This window comes from Clupea harengus, chromosome 9, assembly GCF_900700415.2.
Source record: "Clupea harengus chromosome 9, Ch_v2.0.2, whole genome shotgun sequence".
In the NCBI taxonomy this organism is placed as follows: domain Eukaryota; kingdom Metazoa; phylum Chordata; class Actinopteri; order Clupeiformes; family Clupeidae; genus Clupea; species Clupea harengus.
Genome location: NC_045160.1, coordinates 12,891,621 through 12,912,645, shown reverse-complemented (window position 1 = coordinate 12,912,645; position 21,025 = coordinate 12,891,621). Strand labels below are relative to the sequence as shown.

Genomic DNA, 21,025 nt, shown 5'->3' with positions numbered 1-21,025 from the left:
AAGTGGTTTAACTGAACTCATTGGAAATCTGCTACCATAGTAACCGCTGACAACTCAGCACCACTTCAGATGACGGGTGAGTCTTGAGGTTCCCCATACTTATGCCAGCTAATTTCTCAAAAGTTGTTGTGCGATTATAATGAATTCGTCTAACATATTGTTTATCAGTAGCACTCATAATTTTTTCTCGGCAGAATATGAATTGCAAATGTACTTTTAAAACCAGTTTATTATTGTTAGCTCGCTAGGTAGCAAGATACTTTTTTTTATCGGCATTGTATTGCTTGTCTGTAAGTGACTAGGATTTCTAAAAACAGTAGTAATTCTACAGTTACTACAATTACTATTAATAATAACCTGAACAACAACACTAAATGATAATAATAATGTTATTATTGTGATGACAATGCTTTCAACTACATCTAGGTAGGTTAAATCACTGACCGTGGTGCCACATGCAATTTATTATTTGCAGTGAAACAGCAGGATGTCGGTGAAAATTTCAGGGGCACAGCTGGTGAGAGTGTGCACAGTACTCCACGACTGTGCAGACCAGCTTACAGTTTTAGGAAACATCATTCCCGATACTTACAAGGACCGCCCAGAGGCTGACATGGTATATCAGTAGGCCTTCTTCTTTTTCTTTGTGCAATGACAAAGCCATTAGAGTCAATTCATTTACCTCAATAAACCTATATTGTAACTGGACTAGACTAAATAATTTCAGTATGCAACTTTCCTTTTAGACCTCTGTCTGTCTCCTGTCCTTGTTCTGCTCTGTTAGGTGGTGGGAGCAGACATTAGCGGGGTCATTTCACAACATAGAGAGGCAGAGCAGAGTTTGAAGATGGTTCGTCAAAATCAGGGTGAGGGTGGTACAGTAACAGGGGCGATGCAAGAGATGCACAGATCACACAAAGAACTGAGCCGCACCATGGAAACAAATCCACTATCACCCGACAACCTTGCAAAGGTCCAAAGGGACAGGTATGTTACACAATAAGAAAGCAAGGTACAGGAATGGACCTAAAAGGGTACAAATGCTTTGCCCCTCCAGCTGTATCATATCAGGATACGAGCACTGTAATATTATCATTGGTATATTTTTAAACCTCCCTGTCTGTATCTCTAAAATAACACTTCTGCAATCTGCATCCCTAGTGACAAATATGTACATTTGTCTTGGTACAAAAATGTACCCATTGGAAAGGCTAGCTTTTTATGAGGAAAATATGTAACCTTAAATTCAGAGACATATACATTATACACCTACATTTATTTGAAGAATTAACACTTACTTTACATATTTTAACAAATAGAATTTTGGGATACTGTCTCATTTATGCATGTTGGTGATGGTGAGCTTGTCATAAGTGAAATGTCTTCCATCCACATCATGTGTTCCACAGGCAATTTCTGGCCCAGGTGATCACAAACGTGTTGGCAGATCTGAAAGACAAAAGCACATTTGAAAGCTTATTTTTGGCTGTGGAAGAGGAGAAAAAGAAAAAGGCTCATCTCCTTGATATAATAATAAGGTCAAAGAGAACATAACTGGGAATACCTTATCATTGCACAAACAAATGTTACGTTAATAGTCAACCTGACTGTGATAAGTCATGGCATCAGCAATATCTATAACTATAACACTATCTATCTATATCTACACCTAAAGCTAAAGTCAGCAATTTAGTCCTTCATGAGAATATTTTTGTAGAAGAAGAAATACTACATAAAGGATCAGACTACACAGACAATGTGTGCATTTTCTTGTAGAAATGTCAGTTAGCCAAGTTGTCACATTGGGTGCGCAGTCACAGTGTTGGTGCTTTGCAGAGAGGAGGAGGGCCGGCGACTGACCAAAGCCTTGCAGAGACAGCTACAGGACATCCGCAAGGAAAAAACTCTCGATTTACAGGTAGCCAATAACTGTCACAAGTTACGATAAATAGTTTATTGTTATAATAACTTCTGTTGACACATACTGTAAGATGTAATAAGCCGTTAGAGTGGCAAGTCTGTAAAAAGTTGTATATGTATCTCACAAGAGGTAGAGACAGCATGCATCAGCTATGGCATCGCCCACTTCCAGTTATACACAGACAATTATGCTGTGTTCCAGAAAAACCCAAAGTTGAGATTTGTCCTACTAGTAAAAGTACAATGGAACACCACTCAAAGTCTGAGTTCCTACTTGTAAACTTTGGGCAAATCCATCTACCCTGATTTTAAAGTCTGAACTGGGAAATTTCAAGTCGGAAATATCCAACTTCCAAGGTGTCTGGAACACAGCATTAGTAGAAGCCAATACATCACCACTTTCTACTGTTGGTGCTTCCCCCAGAGACGCGAGGAGATGACAGCCCATCTCAAGGACCAGCTGCAAGAGATGAAGGTCAAGACGAGTTTGGAGAGGAAATATGTAAAAAGCAACACTGAGCTACTTGTTTATCAAGGACAGAAACTCAACACGCACAAGGAGAAGCAGTTGGATGATGAAAGAAAGGTGTGTCTGCATAAGGGTGGCCAGGAGTCCCACATCGTGTTGTACTTCACAGCATTTTGACCCTTTGACCCGCATCCCACATAATGAGATAATTTCACATTAATTTGGGATTAATTGTTAGAAACACCCACTTTTTGCCCGCTTGGCACATGAGCCGCTTATATCATTGCATCATAGTTTCCTCTTTATTTCATAGCACTATGTCAAAAACAGCAACCTGGCTCATACAAATGCAACACAGCCAAGCTTTTCTAAAAGCCTGGCTTTCATCCAGTGGCTGAGGAGAGAGCAGTGTAGGCAGTTATCAAGAGGCTGTGATGGCCGTCAATCAAACTGTGCAGACGCGGGGCTAGTAAACTCTTCTGCTACATTACAAAGAACAAACTTACACAGGTGTTTACAAGCCGAATGCAAATGTTTCTTAGTTACATAGACATTACATGGTAACATGTCCCACAATGTCCCTCACAAACTTACGCCTCGTTCCATTTGGTCTGTTTGCATCTGGTCACCCTAGTGTGTGTGTGCTAGAACAGGTATAGCCTAGTATCTGTGATACCTAGAGTGCTTGAACTAATCAATCTGATTAATCAAGATTGATTGTGATATGTTGTCTTATGATAAAAATGATACAGGCTATACCATTTCAGTTTCTCGGTCACGTCAGTGCAGCTAAATGTCATGCTTAAGCTATGTCGATTCTTAAAATTTACATCATTTCAATATTTTTGTCAGCTTTACTTGAAATCACACAGAACTTGTTATCAATCCCAGAATCCCAATTAATTGAGGAATCATGATTGAATCCAATTGTGATTTAAGAATCATGAATGAATTGTATTGTGAGATACCTGGTGATTCCCACCGCTTATGTCTATTGACTCTTGTAAATCATTTTGGGTGTATAACATGGCCCAGGTGCGTCTTTCGGATCTCAAACCAAAATTCATGTATTGGTTTTAATATCAGGTACATGCGTTGGTTCACTGTATGTCAACATTGAACCTTCATTCCTATGTGAAGCTCCTACAGGACAAAATGGAGCTGGAAAGGCGTGTTCACATGAAGATTGAGACCTTCCTTAAGGAAACCCAGTCCGTGAGTGCAAGGGCTACACAGCGCCCTTTAATGTTTGAGGAGTTTTTGGGACATAGTATTTCCTTTTCAGAGATGTTTGATGTGGCTGTCACTAGATTTGAAAGAATATTTTGTGGGTATTGGGTTCCCATTTGAGTGACTCTGTGTGATTTCCAGACACTAGGAGAAAAGTTAGAGTACTGGATGGAACGCTATGAGAAGGACATGGAGGACAAGCAGCAGGAACTCAACGCCCTGAAGAACGCCAAGGCCAGCAACCTTATTCAGCTGCAGGATCTGGCGAAGAAGGTGAGTGTGGCTTACTTTCAGAATATGTAATAGGGGACAAGCAAGTTAAACTACCGGTAGGTTTAGCTGATGTTCTGATTTCTGATTGGTTCACTAGTTACTCCCCAACCCTGCTCATGTGTGAACATTTTATACAAGTAACCATACAAGTTCAGAGTTTTGTTCTACAAGTTTTCCCATCAAGTATATCTCGCAAAGGCAGCATATTTACCTTCATAACAATGCCTGTGTTCTTCAGTATCGGGAGAGTGAACAGGTGGTCATGGAGGACCGGCTGGAAAAGGAGAACCTTCGCAAGAGGCTGGAAAAAGATCAGTTGGAACGTGATGCATCAACCAAGGTAAACACACCGCCTCTCCAGCCTGTGTCCTCCCTTCAGGAGTCCACCGTAACATACCAAGCAAAATCAGTCTCTTCATGTCCAGACAAGCACCTTTCTGTTCAGTAAACTCTTCACCCATTTCTTCTTGCTCTACCTTGACTGAGATGCTGATCAGAACCGTTACCTGTTTTACTAATGTGCTATTACCTAATGTTTTACTCACATCAGCATGTCTTCCATTTCAGATCCAGTCATGGTGGCGAGGGACAATGGTGCGCAAAGGACTGGGTCAGTACAAGAAGGGAAAGAAGGGCAAAGAAGGCAAGAAGGGCAAGAAGAAAAAGTAGTAAGACACATCCAAGAAAATCAGAGGATTCGGGGGGATCTGAGGACTGCCAATTATCAGATATTTTCTTTGGAAAATCAGGTCCCTTGTAAGTGTTATTTTATAAGGCAAGGTTGTACAACTTGTCAACAGGTCTTTAATGAACTGGCCGCATCCAATATATCTTGACCAGAATCTACGCCAGCTGGATACCTCCACTCTCTTTTCAGTCAACAAGCTGAATTACAGAAGTTTGATTAAATTATTCAACACAGAAAAATGCAACATTAAACTTGGTTCACCCCAAATTCCAGCCGACAATGATGTTATGCATTAACCTGTATCTCCAGGATTCTTCTCAAAAAGCAATGAAACATAAGAAAAAACAAAAGGCACAAATGCACACAAAGCCGAAATGGAAAACTTTTATTAATGCAACTTAAAATAACATCAAATATCCATTCCAAAAAAAAAAAAAAAAAAAAAATACTTTTAATATTTTTTTCCATTTACTTAGAATCCAATACAGTATATATTTTGTGGGACACTTGCTCAAAAAAAAAAAAAAAAAAGGTAAAAACTTAAAAAATAAAGGGCATGTCCAGGCTGTAGTAAAGCGGTCCTCTGGTGCACGTGGGAAGTGGTACATACTTGTAAACGTATGGAATGTATTCATGTACTGTACAGTGTCACGCAGGGGAGGGCCCTGCTCTAGGGTCACATGATTGCTGCTGGGGAACACCCAGGTCAAGATTTAAAATTAAAATAAAAACAATTACACTAAAAATATCTATACAAAAAAACCCCAACAATAATAATATAATAATTATAATTCGACTGCTTTTAACTTCCCTTTTCATAACTCATAGGTCTATAAAAAAGCAAGTTAAAATAGAAAAATACTTTGACTGTATCCTTACTCTAATTTTGTATCTTTTTATAATTAAGTGGTGAAAGTTTTACGCAGGGACCTGTCTTATCAATCCTACTGCTGGGTTGAGTAGGAACCTATAAAAATACAAAATGGCCTTTTAAAAAAAAACAACCCCTCCGCTGACCCTGTATGCTCAGTGTATGCCCCACTCGCTGCCTGTGTGCGAAGAGTGTCCTCTACCTCAACTGGCTGCCTTGTAGCTCTAAGTGTCCAAGTGTTCGATTGTATATGTAGTTGCGTGCACACCTGTGCTGTAGACTCAGCTGGCTTCAACATGACTGAGTGAATCCTGTGTACAGCATTAAAAATGTGCGTAGGTGCATCCCTCTACACACATGACAAACTGCTCTAGGAAGGATACGCAGCCTGGTGATCACCAGGCTTAGAAAGGGAGGGCAAGCCATGCAGCGCTGACTACAGCAACACGAAAGACTGAAGGCCAAGCCACGCACCTCGCTCGAGACACACGGTCCTGGTTCAGGAGGACTAAGAAAATATTCTTGACTACAGCAGTCACCAGTCATATTGCCTTAAATGTCAGTCAGGACCTTTTTTCTCTCCTTTTTTTCAATTTTTTTTTGTTGTTGTTTATGTTTTAAATATGAAGTCCCCAACCCTTCCCTCCACTGTGGCCTACGCATGCTTGGCTACATGTTACACACCAGAGAAAGATTCTATTGAGGATTGCCTGTCAGTTAAATCCTCCACTGCTGCCTGTCCTTGACACACAACTTGCTTTTTACATTTCATTCAGTAACCTTAGGCCAGACATGTTTCTGCAATAGAGAACGCAACCCAGCTAAAGTTAGACAAAAACCCGTCAAAGTTTTCAAATGTAGTGTCTGATTCTGTGGCTCTGTCTCATCAGATCCTTGCCCGACAGGAGCAGAATCTGGACCTTCTGAACCGGTGCCAGATTTGGGCCGGGCCAGTAAAAGACTGAGCCGCTTTTTGGCCACCCCTTGCTGTCACTATAGGTTACAGGTTTTTCAGAGGCTTCCCTCTCTGAATTTCACTCGTTAAATTATTCATCCCAAAGCACAGAGGCGGTTTTATCTACAGGGCACCTGTAACTGAGGTGGAAACTACCATTGGAACATTTAGTCCAACCACATTTCACATTTCACCATCAGCTACTGGATTACCAGGAGTTTTGACTGGACTGAAAGGTATAACAGATACTTTACAGTCCAGAACATCCAGCGTAATAGCTGATGCCATGCTGGCACATTACATTTGCATGCATGTACAGACACCAGCTTTGGCTGCAACATCCATGCAGCTGCAGCAAACCACTGCCACCTTGTGGCCCAACCTAAAATGTACAACTAATTTGGAGGGCTGTGTTCACACATAGCAATGCTCTCTTATGGTTTATCAAGGAAGAAGTCAAGGTTTCCCCTCAGCTAACTGCTAATTTATTAGCCAATGAGCTCTAGTGCCTACGGGGCAAGGGGGCTATCTCTGGCCCTGCTCTCAAGTCACCTCTCAGGGTTACCATGGCTACCCCTCTGACAACCCTGTGTGATCAGGGATCTGACAAACAGTCCAAGTGTTAAACTAATGAAATAATAATAATAGTAATAATAATAATAATATTTCATATGGTCATAATAATAGAGTTATATTAATATGGTGCAAAATAAAACAACTCCACATTGGTAGAGACTAGAGGAACAAAAAAAGTCAGAAAAATAAACAAATCTCTTCCTGTGTGTGTTTGTAGTGTCCTGTTGGCCAGATAGAGACGGTGTGTCAGTCGTCCATCCTTGGAGTGGTAGTGCTGCTCCATTCCGACGTTCCGCTCCCCACTCTTCTGTCCCCACTGGAAGCCCCCCAGAAATGGGGGAACGTTGGTGGTCTGGTGTGATACTTGTTTGTATGTGTAAGCATGTGGTTGTGTGTCTATAAATGTATATTCATGAATGATGTTGGCTAGAGGGTGGAGGGGTGACAGCTCACATGCCAAAAGAAAGTGTATCAGTGGTGTGTGTGTGTGTGTGGTTTCTCGTTCGGGCCATGTGTATCCGGGCACGGTCAGTCAGGTGGGGTTGTGGTCAGGTCGGGTTGGGTGTGGTGTGTGCCTACATGGCCAGGGTGGCAGTGGCAGGGGAAGCAGAGGGGGTGCTGGGGGTGGAGGCCGTGTGTTTTGGGGGGGCCAGGTCCAGCAGTGCGCGCACCGTTCCAGCCACCTGCGGAAGACCTCGTTCCTCCAGGATGTGGAGGGGGAGGCACAGCTGGGACTGACAGCACAACACGACACACACACACACACACACACACACACAAAAACAAATACATGCACATACATACACATACGAACAAATACATGCACACATGTAGACATCCACACGTATACAAACACACACAGATGGTTGACAAGGGACAAAAAAGGACACAAGGGACAAAGGGGGTGGGGGGAGGAAAAAGGGCATGTCAATGGAGAAAAAAAATCATAAAAACCACATCAACTCAAAAGTCAAATCATGGAGCTGAAACCTCAACTCAAAACAAACAAATGGAAAACATGTCAAACTCAAGACATAACTTAAGATGCAATGCAAGAATGGAGAATAAACAGAAAGAAAGAAAAAACAGTCATGACCTTGTGGAAAAAAATCAAGCGAGAGAGGGGGAGGAGAGAAAGGAGAAGCGAAGGAGAGAGAGAGGAGGAAAAAGCTGTGCAGGAGTAACGCACACTGAGATGGGATTGAGGGAACCAGAAGATCAAACACACACACACACACACACACACACACAACACAAAAGCGTGAGCGACGTCATGGGAAGCCATTTGACCAGAGCCTGTGGGATACACACAGCAGTGGCACAGGGATCCGATATCAAAGGCCCCGTTCTTGAAGGGCAGGGTGTCTACTGTGTGGTGTGGACTGGCTATGTGAGGCTGTGGGCACGTGTCTGTTCGGTTGTTGCGGATTAAGAAAGGGAGAGAAAAGAGAGAGAAAAACGGCACAGCAAATCTTTCCGTTGAGTTTATTAGTGAAAGCGCTCAAGGAGGAATCGTCAGGTAAACAGAAGGAGAAACAGGCACATGGCACTCACACAACACACACACAAACAAAACACACACGGGCTAAGAACATACTACACTTCCTGATCAGCCTAGATAGACCGAAGCAGACACTCACTCTTCCACTTTTTCCCCCTAGCCACAGTACTAACCCAGGAATTTGTAATAGCTTGTAATGCTATACCCGATGAGACAGCATGGCTGTGGGTGTGCATTACCACCATACCTGACCAACAGTTTCACCAATGGCTCCTTGCCTAGTATCGGGTGTCCATTTCCAGGTCTAACAGGTTGACAGGAAACCCTAGGAAACCCCCCTTTCTCTAACCTACTATCCCTTTTGGGAACAAGGATTTGTTTTGAACGCTCTTCACCCCAATTTTCTTTTTTCCTAGAAAACACTTTGTAAAAAAAAAAAAAAAAAACCCACACACAACCTAGCAGTCACTGCACAGCTCTTCAGTGCATTAGTTTGCCTCTGAGCCACCATGGGAGGAGAGAGAGAAAGTCCTGCCTGCCCCTCCACACACAGGAGACCGTTCACAAACTGGAAGGGGACGAGGGCCCTCTAGGCACAGGTGATTGATTGTGCATCAGAAAAACTTTCAAAGGCTCAGACACAGGAGCGGTGGGGTGGAGGTGTAAGCGAGCCTTGATTTAAAATAATTATAATAATAATAATTAAAAAAAAAAAAACTCATCAGTTCATGTTTCACACTCTCGTCACAGGATTGGTCTAAAAAAACGAGTCCATCAGAGAGCAGCGCCAGGTAATACAGATTTAGGGGCTCTCAGGTAGACGAGCAGCAAAGTCATGTGCTTCCAGAAAGCAGCAGCTGGTGTGCTTACGCAAAACCTGTACTTTGGTATTGCAGGACATCACTTGTCACTCAGCTAATGCGACACACTTCAATCAGCTGAACCCATGCGGTGAAACACACATGAAGGCGGTAGAGAGGGTTGCCTTACTAATCTGCTACGTGCGGAGAGAGCTAATGGGTTCAGTTCTAGCGGAGCAGAAGCACACCTCATATGGTGGAGGTCACATGACTGAGTGGGTACAGAGTTGCTTCTGCTCAGTTGGGAGTAAAGACAGTGGCCACCCTTGCATCCAACACACGTACTGGATGATGTGCTCAGTTGGGAAGTAAAGCAGTGGCCACCCTTGCATCCAACAGATGTACTGGATGATGTGCTTTGCTGGAAAGCTGTAGCAATGTAGCTTTTCCTTTTCTTAAATTACATGTGATGGAAGTACAATCCAGTTAGGTTGGACGACAGACAAACATGTACACGTACGCAACATCCACAAACATCCACAACAGACACACACGATAAGGCACAACAAGGAGAGTTTGGGGGGATATAAGGATTTGACACAAATAATAATAAAAAAAAAAATTGTTAAAAACAAATTGGTCTTGTCCAACGGCAATTCATTTCGCCACCTTAGTTTAATTTCAAACCATCCCGTTGGGTAAAAAATAAGACGAGTAGCAACAAGACGACAAGGACACAAGGCAGGCCAAACGTGGCGCAGAGCAGACTGGGTCTGAGACAGGAAGCATCCACAGGCAGACCTGCTACTCATTCTTAAGGCTGTGAGAGTCCTGCCCATTCTTGTGCTTTTCCTCCTTTTTTACGGGTTCAGCTTGTCTGTCAATCAGAGTGCTGCCATGGGAACAGGTTGCTAAAGGGGGACAGGGGTAGCGAGCATGGCATTCTTCTTTTAAACGCAATGGAATAATATAAAGAAGCGCTATTACTGGAGGGAAGGGGCATATGTTTGTTAGTGTATGAGCTTATTAATGCTGTTCAGTGTGACGGTACACAGCTGGAGACTGATTTTAAGGACTGTTGAGAGTTCCGCTCAGGGCTTTGGGGGTGGGGGGCGTTTCAGTTCATAAGCGGGGCAGCAGGTGGCAGTAGAAGACGCAGAGCAGGGACATGATGGAGAGATAGAAGAGTGCGAACCCGGCCAGCTGCGCCGGGGGGGAGGCCAAGCGGGGGGGCGCCAGCATGAGGAGCGCCACCACCGTCCTCAGCACGCCCCGGGCCTCCCCCTGCAACACCTCCCCCACTGAGCACAGACTCTCCTGAGCGCACCAGACGCCCGCCAGACGACACACACGGAGAAACGGAGAGAGAAGAGGGGTCAGAGGGATGTGGGGAGATACTCACAGGGTAAGAGTTAGGGGGGTAAGAGGTTACGTAATCAGAGAAAGGAGAAGGGAGGGAAGTGATCAAAGGGAATGTGTCATGGTTGAGAGAGAGAGAGAGCAAAGGGGAATGGTTAGTGGCAGACATGGTCAGTATAATAAAAGCCCTAAGAGCACGCACACACATACGTCATTAGTCGAGTTAGCCAGCAGTTAAATAAATGCCAGACGGGGCAGGAGAGATCACTCCCCCTCGCCTTACCTGAGGGACCCCGATTCTGCGACACGCCTCCAGGAAGTTCTCCACATTCCGTCGACATTTGGCCATTGTCAGTTTGGGCTGCAGGGGGGAGCGAAGTGCAGCAGTGAGTGACTAGCGAGCACCAGAGACCACAAGGCAAACCAACGCTCTTGACTGTTATGTGAAGCTACACCTTAAATCAATGTCAGGCTCACCAGACACCAGTACCACACAAACATGTACACCAGGGTTATTTACTGGAACACACACGCTCTATGTAAACAGAGTAGTTCTCCCTGCGTCTCAACTACAAAACAAAGCATGTCAGTAAATTCTGGCACAAAACACGAGCTCACGAGAAGTTCGGTGCTAAGGGGCGTAACGTAGCAAAGGGCATGTGTTACCAGTCATGCAAAATAATCTCTAACTGTAACTTTAGATTATATTTAATAACACAGCTGCATGGGTTTTGTTATTATTTCTGTTAGTGCATATATACGGGTTAAAATATCTGGGGGCATCCAATGTACACCTGCCACAGAGCTTAGTTGAATTCACAAGCTTGCAAGTTTATTGAGCACTTCATCTTACAACTAACCCAAAACACCATGTTCTAACTACCGACCGGCTGCCCTAGTCACTAGCTCCCTCCAAAGTATCTCCTTCCCCAAAACTCTTTTTTCTACACATATAACAAATATGCCTTTTAAGCTGACAGTCGATTTTGATGGCCTTGATGGTTAAAAGTTAAAAAGATGCTACAACATTAGTATTTGAATTCAAATAAACGTCCTTTGTATCAATTCAACATAAACTCCGTGATTTTACGTTTAAACATCCATTAAATACAAGATTCAGTCTTAAGAAAAAAAAAAGCAATTAATCACAGCAAATTGTGTGATTAATTACCGGTAGTTACTTTTTTATTGATTGACAGCACTAATTAAACGTACATTTTTATGCTTTTTTTTTTATATTCCTTTCAGCAAGATACTGGACCCCAAATATTCAACAAGCTATTTGATGCTTCATCAGTGCGAGAGTATGGCTAACTCTAGAGCACCAACTTTAAAGCACCAAATCTAAAGCTGTTTGATGCCTCATCAGTGCATGAGTATGGCTAACTCTAAAGCTGTTTGATCAGTGCGTCAGTATGACTCACTCTAAAGCTTTCCCAGTGGTCAGTAATAGAAAAAATGCTACACGCAATCCATTTCCCAAACCCATTTCCCCAGACTCACAACAGCAGGTGAGGGCACGTGGATGCTGGGCACAGATCTGGGGCGCACGTGGTTGGCCAGGTGGCACAGCACCACCCCGTCCGTCAGCGCGGCGCCCAGGTCACAGGGCAAGGACACTTTCAGCCGGCACTCAATGTTCTGCAGAGAGACCACACCACACACGGTCAGCAGGATGTTCACTTGTCAGTGTCAAGACAATGCAGAAGGGATGTCACAAACACATGCATGCACTGGTTTACATTCTGCTCTTAGGACTTAAGTGTGGAAAAACTCTCAAGGACTTTACCGCTTTACTGCTTTATCTGTAATTACATGAACTGAATGGAACTCTTTTAAGAAAGTGTAGTATATATATATATATATGTGTGTGTGTGTGTGTGTGTGTGACAGTATTTTCCAGCAAAACTAATTCCATTTAATATACCTTACACCTAGTAAGGTACAGTGGGTACGGAAAGTATTCAGACCCCTTTACATTTTTCACTCTTTGTTTCATTGCAGCCATTTGCTAAAATCGAACAAGTTCATTTTTTTTTCGCATTAATGTACACTCAGCAACCCATCTTGACAGAAAAAAACAGAAATGTAGACATTTTTGCAAATTTATTACAAAATAAAAACTGAAATATCACATCTGTATTCAGACCCTTTGCTGTGACACTCATATTTAACTCACATGCTGTCCATTTCTTCTGATCCTCCTTGAGATGTTTCTACTCCTTCATTGGAGTCCAGATTAAAACAATTTAACTGATTGGACTTGATTAGGAAAGGCACACAACTGTCTATATAAGACCTTACAGCTCACAGTGCATGTCAGAACAAATGAGAATCATGAGGTCGAAGGAACTGCCCAAGGAGCTCAGAGACAGAATTGTGGCAAGGCACAGATCTGGCCAAGGTTACAAAAAATGTCTGCAGCACTCAAGGTTCCTAAGAGCAGAGTGGCCTCCATAATCCTTAAATGGAAGAAGTATGGGATGTAGGGGTGGGAAAAAAAATCGATTTTTCGATTTCTCTCGATTCTCTCTAGAACGATTCTGTCTCGATTCAGAAAAGTTCATAATCGATTTTTTAATAAAAAAAAAAAAAAATTTAAATTTTAAAATTACATTTTTTTTTTTATTTTTTATTTTTTTACACATTCATTTTGTGTTGAAATGCAAGCTGCATCGATTATTGCATTGTTCATTGAAAGTCATAATTGTGACAAGGGAAAGCTTTTTCTCTAATAAAAAATAGAGAAGGTAATTCATCTGTTGATTTTCTTTAATTATCAAACACAAAGTAGGAAGTGATTTGAGACTCTGAGTAGCAAACTCAGATGTTTTAAAAATCGACATGCATCGATAATCGTTTTATCGGTTTAGAATTGATTATCGATAATCGGTTTAGAATCGATAATCGGTGTAGAATCGATAATCGGTTTAGAATCGAATCGTTGACCACTGAATCGGAATCGAATCGAATCGTGAGGTGCCAAGAGATTCCCACCCCTAATGGGATGACCAGAACTCTTCCTAGACCTGGCCGTCCAGCCAAACTGAGCAATCGTGGGAGAAGAGCCTTGGTGAGAGAGGTAAAGAAGAACCCAAAGATCACTGTGGCTGAGCTCCAGAGATGCAGTAGGGAGATGGGAGAAAGTTCCACAAAGTCAACTATCACTGCAGCCCTCCACCAGTCGGGGCTTTATGGCAGTGGCCCGACGGAAGCCTCTCCTCAGTGCAAGACATATGAAAGCCTGCATAGAGTTTGCCAAAAAACACATGGAGGACTCCCAAACTATGAGAAATAAGATTCTCTGGTCTGATGAGACCAAGATTGAACTTTTTGGCGTTAATTCTAAGCGGTATGTGTGGAGAAAACCAGGCACTGCTCATCACCTACCTAATACAATCCCAACAGTGAAACCTGGTGGTGGCAGCATCATGCTATGGGGGTGTTTTTCAGCTGCAGGGACAGGACGACTGGTTGCAATTGAAGGAAAGATGAATGCGGCCAAGTACAGAGATATCCTGGAAGAAAACCTCCTCCAGAGTGCTCAGGACCTCAGACTGGGCCGAAGGTTCACCTTCCAACAAGACAATGACCCGAAGCACACAGCTAAAATAACAAAGGAGTGGCTTCGGAACAAGTCTGTGACCATTCTTGACTGGCCCAGCCTGAGCCCTGACCTAAACCCAATTGAGCATCTCTGGAGAGACCTGAAAATGGCTGTCCACCAACGTTCACCATTCAACCTGACAGAACTGGAGAGGATCTGCAAGGAAGAATGGCTCCCCAGGATCCCCAAATCCAGGTGTGAGAAAGTTGTTGCATCATTCCCAAGAAGACTCATGGCTGTACTAGCTCAAAAGGGTGCTTCTACTCAATACTGAGCAAAGGGTCTGAATACTTATGACCATGTGATATCAGTTTTTATTTTATTTAACTTTTTCGATTTTAGCAAATGGCTGCAATGAAACAAAGAGTGAAAAATGTAAAGGGTTCTGAATACTTTCCGTACCCACTGTATATTAAATGGAATCAGTTTTGCTGGAAAATCCTATTGGGTCATGGTCTATATAATGAAAGCTGATATATGTTATGCGGCATACTAAGAGGAAAGACCACAGGAAATTCTCTCTCTCTCTCTCTCTCTCTTAATACTGTCACACACACACACACACACAAACACACACACACACACACACACACACACACACACACACACACACACACACACACACACACACACACACCTTTCGCAGCTGCTCCACAAGCTCTGCCTCCTCTCCCACAAGCACCTGGGTCGCTGTGGGTGTGGCTTCCTCAGGCTCTGACCGAGGAGTTGTAGAGTCACCTGAGAGAGAAAAAAAAGCCGGAGTGAGAGAGAGATGACATTTCTTATCACAGATGTAAATTGATGGATTTCACATTCATGTACACAGACAGACAGACAGACAGACAGACAGACAGGTCAAACACACCCACACCCACAGGGTTTTGACTTATATATTGGCGGGGAAATACACAGGTGCAAAATTGAGAACATAAAAAAAACCTTTATCAGCCAGCAGGTCTACTCATCAGACTACATGTTGTACTGTCTATTATTTGCCTGTCTATCAATTTCACCAAACCTCATCTTGAAGAGACTGAAAACTGAAAGAGATACTGGCAGAAAGGGATTTTGGAAAACTAGTTGGATGTCTCTGGTGCGAAGCATTTCGCTTTTTCCTCATGTTTTATTGCAGTTGATTGTGTGCGTACAGCTAGCAGCAGCTTCCCTTCTAGCACCTTTTTTGGTTGCCTCTCTCTCTCCCTCTAATCTTTGCAGCGTGCACTCACTTATCTGGTACAGATGAGTTACGATGCGCCATTCAAAAGGCCACCTCATCTACAGATACATGGACACTCATACATTTGCTTAAGCACTGCAGCTTGCCAATGTGTTCACAAGAGTGTGGCCTTGAAATGTGGCCTATGAGACAGGGCTCAGACCTCCACAGAATGCTGCGTGAATGGAGATGTCGGTAACATTGTAATGCGCTTTTAGCAACAGGCCCATCTAATTGCAACAAAAATGCAGGATGAGGACATCTAATTAAATAACACCAAGACCGACAACACCTTTTTTCTGCTTGGGCAGGCCAAACATTTATTTTCCTTTTCCAAAATTCCTTGAGCAAGAAAAACCCTGTATAACATATAAACACACATGCGCGTGCGCGCGCACGCACGCACGCACGCACGCACGCACGCACGCACGCACGCACGCACGCACACAGAGAGCAAAACAGAAAACACCCTTACACACACACACACACACACACAATTTAAAAAGGAATTATCTACTTTCCTGATATGCACCCACACTTTCACAGTCATTCATATGCACACAAACACAACGGGTTAAGACAGTAATCTCCTGTGACAGCTGGAAGTCTATTGGTGTTAATTAACAGCCCTGCTGATTAATCCTGGTGAATGGAAAAGGGTCAACACACACACACACACACACACACACACACACACACACACACACACACACACACACACACACACACACACAGAAATCAGCACGGCCACATACTGGCCCCACCAATGCCAAGCGAAGCAGAATGCAGTCAGTGAAGTGAGTGCGATAGAAGCTGCCAGGGCCTTGCAGAAAGCAGCACCCCGCTACAAGGTGACTACAACAAGCGGCTGTCTACAGAGCTAACAACATGCTCAAGAGGTCCCCAAGAGTCGTGACCCGCTCCGCATCACCCACCTCTCTTCTTCTCCTCTCTCTGGCTGAGGCGATACAGGAAGCTGTCGGGCCTCGGGGGGGGGGCACGGCAGGAGGGCAGAGCAGCGGGGCCAGGGTAAGAGGGTGATTGGAGGGCTGCAGGCGAGAGATTGGGTGTGGGGGCCAATCAGAGAAGGTAAAGGGGGTAGGTGGCGACTTTGGTGAGTGGTGGAGAGTGAATGGAGAAAGCAGTGGCAGGTGAATGGATGGGTTGGCTAGCGCTGTGTGCGGTGGTGCGTGTGAGAGTGTCAGTGGGTGTATAGGGGTGGGGTGGGGAAGGGCTTCACACTCAGAAACCTCAGGGACAGGCTTATGGTGCAAGACTGACATATACATGTTCAGAGAGCCAACACAACTCCATATTCCATCAGTGGGAACAACTGCAAACATAACTGCAAAAGGGGATTGTAGCAGATGCTGTGCTGTGCTTTGCAAAAGCGAATAGTTCAGACGTTTACCTGTGGGTGACAAAGTTGAGCGGTCTTCCCCTTGCTGTACAGAGAAGAACAGCCCCAACAGAAGAAAGGGGCGGGGCAGGGAAGGGAGGGGGGCAGAGAAAGACATAGTTTAGATCGTTAGGTGAGATAAAGACATAACCCAATCTGCCATATCAAACTTTTAGCATTTTAACAGCTGTGTATCCTCTAGACCTTCCCAAACGCAACATCACTTCTGAATCTGAAATCAGACCAAGTCCCTATGCAGCCTTTATAAGCACCCAGCAGAGAGAGCTTGAGCTTCCATGGTCAGCAGCAGTACCTGCAGTGGACAGGAGGGGGCGGTGTCTGAGCCATGAGAGACACACCCATCCACGGACATCCCAGACAGAGACTACAAGCCCCGCAGAGGGACGAAAAGAGGAGGACAACCAAGGAACACAAAGGAAAAGAAATAAGCGTTTAAAGGAAGCAGAATATAGAAAAAGGGATGAAAATGAAAAGATGGAGAACAAACAACAAAATTATATAACAGATGGAATTAAACAAAACCAAGGAGGAAGATATGGGGGGAATTGAAAGAAAGAAGATATGATGATAAACAGAAGATATAAAAGAAGGAATGGAAAAACGAAGAAAGGGATAAAGACAGGAAGGAGGAGAAAGATATTATTACTGCACAGTGCAAGTACTTGTGTTGAAAATGTAAAGAAGTAAACACTCAGCATGCAGCACAGATACAGGCCACAAGACAACAGCTGTGTGCGTCTCTGTGTGCGTCTCTGTGTGTGTGCGTCTCTGTGTGTGTGCGTCTCTGTGTGTGTGCGTCTCTGTGTGATTTACAGGTTTTCAGCCAAAAAACATTAAAATTGGTAACCATTATTTCAGTGTATGTGGACACTGTGTGTATGTATCAGTTTGTGTGTGTGTGTGTAAACGTTTTAAGTACGTGTGATTCTTTCACCTGCTTGTGAGTGCCTGGCCTCCTCTTTATAGTGTTGGTGTCAGTGTCTATCTCAAACACCCTGAGAGGCTGGTACTCGCTCTGGCAAAGACAGCCAGGCCGAGAGAGAGAGACAGAGCGAAGGAGAGACAGGGAAAGAAAGAGAGAGAGGCAGAGGGAAAGAGACAGAGAGAAAAGAAGAGAAAGAGGGACAGAGAGACAGGGAAATAGAGAGAGAGACAGAGGGAGAAAGAGGGACAGAGAGAAAAAAAGAGAGAGAGGGAAGGACAGAGAGACAGGGAAAGAGACAGGGAGAGAAAGAGAGAGGGGGGGGCAGAAAAAGAGAGAGACAGGGAAAGAGACAGGGAGAGAAAGAGAGAGGGGGGGCAGAGAAAGAGAGAGACAGAGGGAGAGAGAGGAGACAAAGAGAAAGAGAGAGACAGGCAGAGAGGGATGGTGGGACAGATATATTTATAGAGAGAGAGGTGTCAGACAGAAGAGAGAGAGAGAGAGAGACAGAGAGAGAGTGAGAGAGAGGAGACAGCAGAAGAGAGCAGAAGCTTTGAGCCGGGGTAAGCAGGTTACTGTGCAGCAGGGAGAGGGAGCTCATGTTAGTCCAGAAACCGCAGAGGGGAGCAGGGACACACAGGGGGGGACACACTCCAGGAGCAAACACAGGCATAACACCTGCCTTACAAACACTCTCATTACGCTCCTACTCAGCTCCTACTCAACGCAGCTATTACTCTTTACATCAGCATTGATAATAGAAAGAGGGATAATATAGTGGTAATATTCCTGCAGTGAAGGAAACATTCAAACTATCAAAAGAAGCAGACACGGTCCAGACAGAACAGATCAAGGTCAACTTAGTATGACTGGGGCGCCGCTATAATTGGTTATGGAATCCTGTGTTGTAGTTACAACAGCCACCAATCATAGCAGGGGATTACGGGGAGGAAGTGTGAGGGAAGTCTGCAGGAGATGGCGTGATTGGGTGTGAAGGGGGAAGGGGGTCGGGTAGGCTGGGAGAGGGGGGCGGGGATAGAGGGGAGGGGCCACACTGTGCAGTCAGACTCTTACCATAAAGAGGGCGGAGTCATCCGTGTGGGTGGAGCGTCTGGAGGGGTACACAGTCTGGGTGGGATGGGGAGAGAGGGAGTGAGGACGGACGCACACACACACACACACACACACACGCGCGCACACACAGACAGACAGACAGACAGACAGACACACACACACACAAACGGATATGCATGGATACAAACATGGACTCAGACCCTCACAAACACACACACACAAACCTGTCTCTCTGGTATGGACAGACATGCACAAGGGGATGTACGCAGACACATTTCCACACACACACACACACACAAACACACACACGCCAGGGGTACAGAGAGGCAGCTACAACATATGGTCCAGCTTAAAGCATGATGGTAAAGGATGGACAGAATGAAGGCAGAGAACAAAGGAGGGAGGGGAGAACACTCAAGTAAAGAAGAAAAACAGTAAAAAGCAGAGTAGCAATGGGACGAGGAGAGCCAAGAACAGGCACAAGAATACTAGCCTACTGTCAAGAACAAGACAAATGCAACAGAAGAAAACAGCCCAGGATATACTGCGGAAGTGATTCAAGACACTGTGTCCTGTGACCAGGCCTATTTAGGGCATTAATGACTTCAGGCCTGGTCCTACTGGTTCCTACAGATGCAGCGTGTGCTGTCTGTTGCACAGACTTGAGGAGGAGGAAGGAGCTGAACTCACCTCGCCGTCCGTGGGGCTCAGCTTAGTAGGGCTCTGGGTGGCTTTGTGCTGTAGACACACACATATATATACACGCACGCAAACAGACATACACACAAACATATACACACACACACACATATCCATGCACGCAAGCAAACACACACACACACAGTAAAGAAAGAGATAGGTAGAGAAAGAGAGAGAGACAGAGAGAGAGAGAGAGAGTGTGAGCAATCACTGGCCAAAGTCATGATTGTTTATCAGTGACCTGCGGCTCACCTGTGTGTGTATTTATGTCTCTGTACGTTCTCCATATAACCTTACAGTAAAGCAAGTCCGAACATGACAGCGTGTGTGTGACTGGAAGGAAATCATGGTTTCTATATGTAGGGGCCCATGGGTGGGAGTGTGTGCATAAGTTATAAAAATGGAACTTATCGCCGTCTTGCAAAAGGTCATGATCAAGTCCCTCTGTACAGAGAGGTTTTTCTGAGTGGTCTGTGTAATGTGTCAAAGGCAGTGTGAGGTGGGGTGAGAGATTGTAAGACTGTGAGTGTCAGTGAGAGTGTGTGTGTGTGTGTGTGTGTGTGTGTGTGTGTGTGTGTGTGTGTGTGTGTGTGTGTGTGTGTGTGTGTGCCTTGACGTAGCACATGACCTGGCTCTGGAATGAGGAGCATCTTTATTTCTTATGTGACTATGTACCGTGTGTGTGTGTGTGTGTGTGTGTGTGTGTGTGTGTGTGTACCTTGACGTAGGTCATGACTGCCTCTCTTTGGACGGAGCGCGTTCTCTGCCGCTCCTCCTCGTACCGCAGCGCCGCTAGCTGGGCCTCCCGCCGCACGCGCTCCACGCCGACCCCGGGCCTCTGGAAGCAGGAGGGGGAGAGAGGAAGAGGTGAGGAGCAGCACCACAGAGAGGAAGAGGAGAGGAGAAGCACCACAGAGAGGAAGAGGTGAGGAGAAGCACCACAGAGAGGAAGAGGAGAGGAGAAGCACCACAGAGAGGAAGAGGAGAGGAGAAGCACCACAGAGAAGAAGAGGAGAGGAGAAGCACTACATAGAGGAAGAGGAGAGGAGAAGCACCACAGAGAGGAAGAGGAGAGGAGAAGCACTACATAGAGGAAGAGGTGAGGAGAAGCACCACAGAGAGTCTGTAGAGGAGCAGACCCTGAAGCACTCAAAGACTGGGGAAAGATTTATCAACAGATACCACACATAAAGACCACACACACACAGACAGATCAACAGATATGTACACACCCATAAACACACAGCCATTTAACCACACTCACACACATACAAGCATACACACACACACATTCAAGCATACAGGCACACGCACAGACAGACACAGACACAGACACAGACACACAGAAGAGATGCAGAGGCTCTTTACCTGGCTCTGTGCTGTGGAGGATGTGGGACTGGCTCCGTCTGGAACATGTCTTCAGAGAGGGGAACAGAAAAGTGACC

General features: G+C 44.7%; 2 protein-coding genes across 9 annotated transcripts in view; one reads left to right on the top strand and one right to left on the bottom strand.

Moving 5' to 3' along the window:
- The first annotated feature begins 4 nt into the window (after positions 1-4).
- iqcg (IQ motif containing G) lies at positions 5-4,857 on the top strand. The gene is made up of 10 exons (XM_012839783.3): positions 5-76; positions 476-616; positions 785-987; positions 1,410-1,538; positions 1,837-1,918; positions 2,345-2,506; positions 3,530-3,604; positions 3,761-3,892; positions 4,131-4,232; positions 4,460-4,857. Exons 2-10 carry the CDS (start codon positions 488-490, stop codon positions 4,559-4,561), a joined length of 1,116 nt encoding a protein of 371 aa, XP_012695237.2. The 5' UTR covers positions 5-76; positions 476-487; the 3' UTR covers positions 4,562-4,857.
- Positions 4,858-5,007: 150 nt separating this feature from the next.
- Positions 5,008-21,025, bottom strand: part of lrch3 (leucine-rich repeats and calponin homology (CH) domain containing 3) — a 30,151-nt gene continuing 14,133 nt past the window's right edge. For 2 of the 8 annotated variants that reach the window (XM_031573499.2, XM_031573505.2), the window contains exons 11-21: positions 20,949-20,997; positions 20,299-20,418; positions 19,572-19,619; positions 18,882-18,935; positions 17,178-17,249; positions 16,877-16,910; positions 16,401-16,514; positions 14,887-14,987; positions 12,146-12,283; positions 10,926-11,003; positions 8,453-10,600 (exon numbers count right to left, since the gene is read on the bottom strand). In XM_031573499.2, the coding sequence (XP_031429359.1) occupies positions 10,406-10,600; positions 10,926-11,003; positions 12,146-12,283; positions 14,887-14,987; positions 16,401-16,514; positions 16,877-16,910; positions 17,178-17,249; positions 18,882-18,935; positions 19,572-19,619; positions 20,299-20,418; positions 20,949-20,997 (1,003 nt within the window). In that variant the 3' untranslated portion in view covers positions 8,453-10,405. Of the gene's footprint in view, positions 7,717-8,452; positions 10,601-10,925; positions 11,004-12,145; positions 12,284-14,886; positions 14,988-16,400; positions 16,515-16,876; positions 16,911-17,177; positions 17,250-18,881; positions 18,936-19,571; positions 19,620-20,298; positions 20,419-20,948; positions 20,998-21,025 lie in introns of those variants that run through there. The other 6 variants (XM_031573500.2, XM_031573502.2, XM_031573501.2 and 3 more) reach the window with 6 other exon arrangements.

Bases quoted from the DNA above. Each gene is read 5' to 3' on its own strand.
- iqcg (XM_012839783.3), top strand. From the start codon at position 488: ATGTCGGTGAAAATTTCAGGGGCACAGCTGGTGAGAGTGTGCACAGTA. The intron at 3,605-3,760 runs GTGAGTGCAAGG...TGTGATTTCCAG, and splicing joins TCCTTAAGGAAACCCAGTCC to ACACTAGGAGAAAAGTTAGA. The intron at 3,893-4,130 runs GTGAGTGTGGCT...TGTGTTCTTCAG, and splicing joins TGCAGGATCTGGCGAAGAAG to TATCGGGAGAGTGAACAGGT.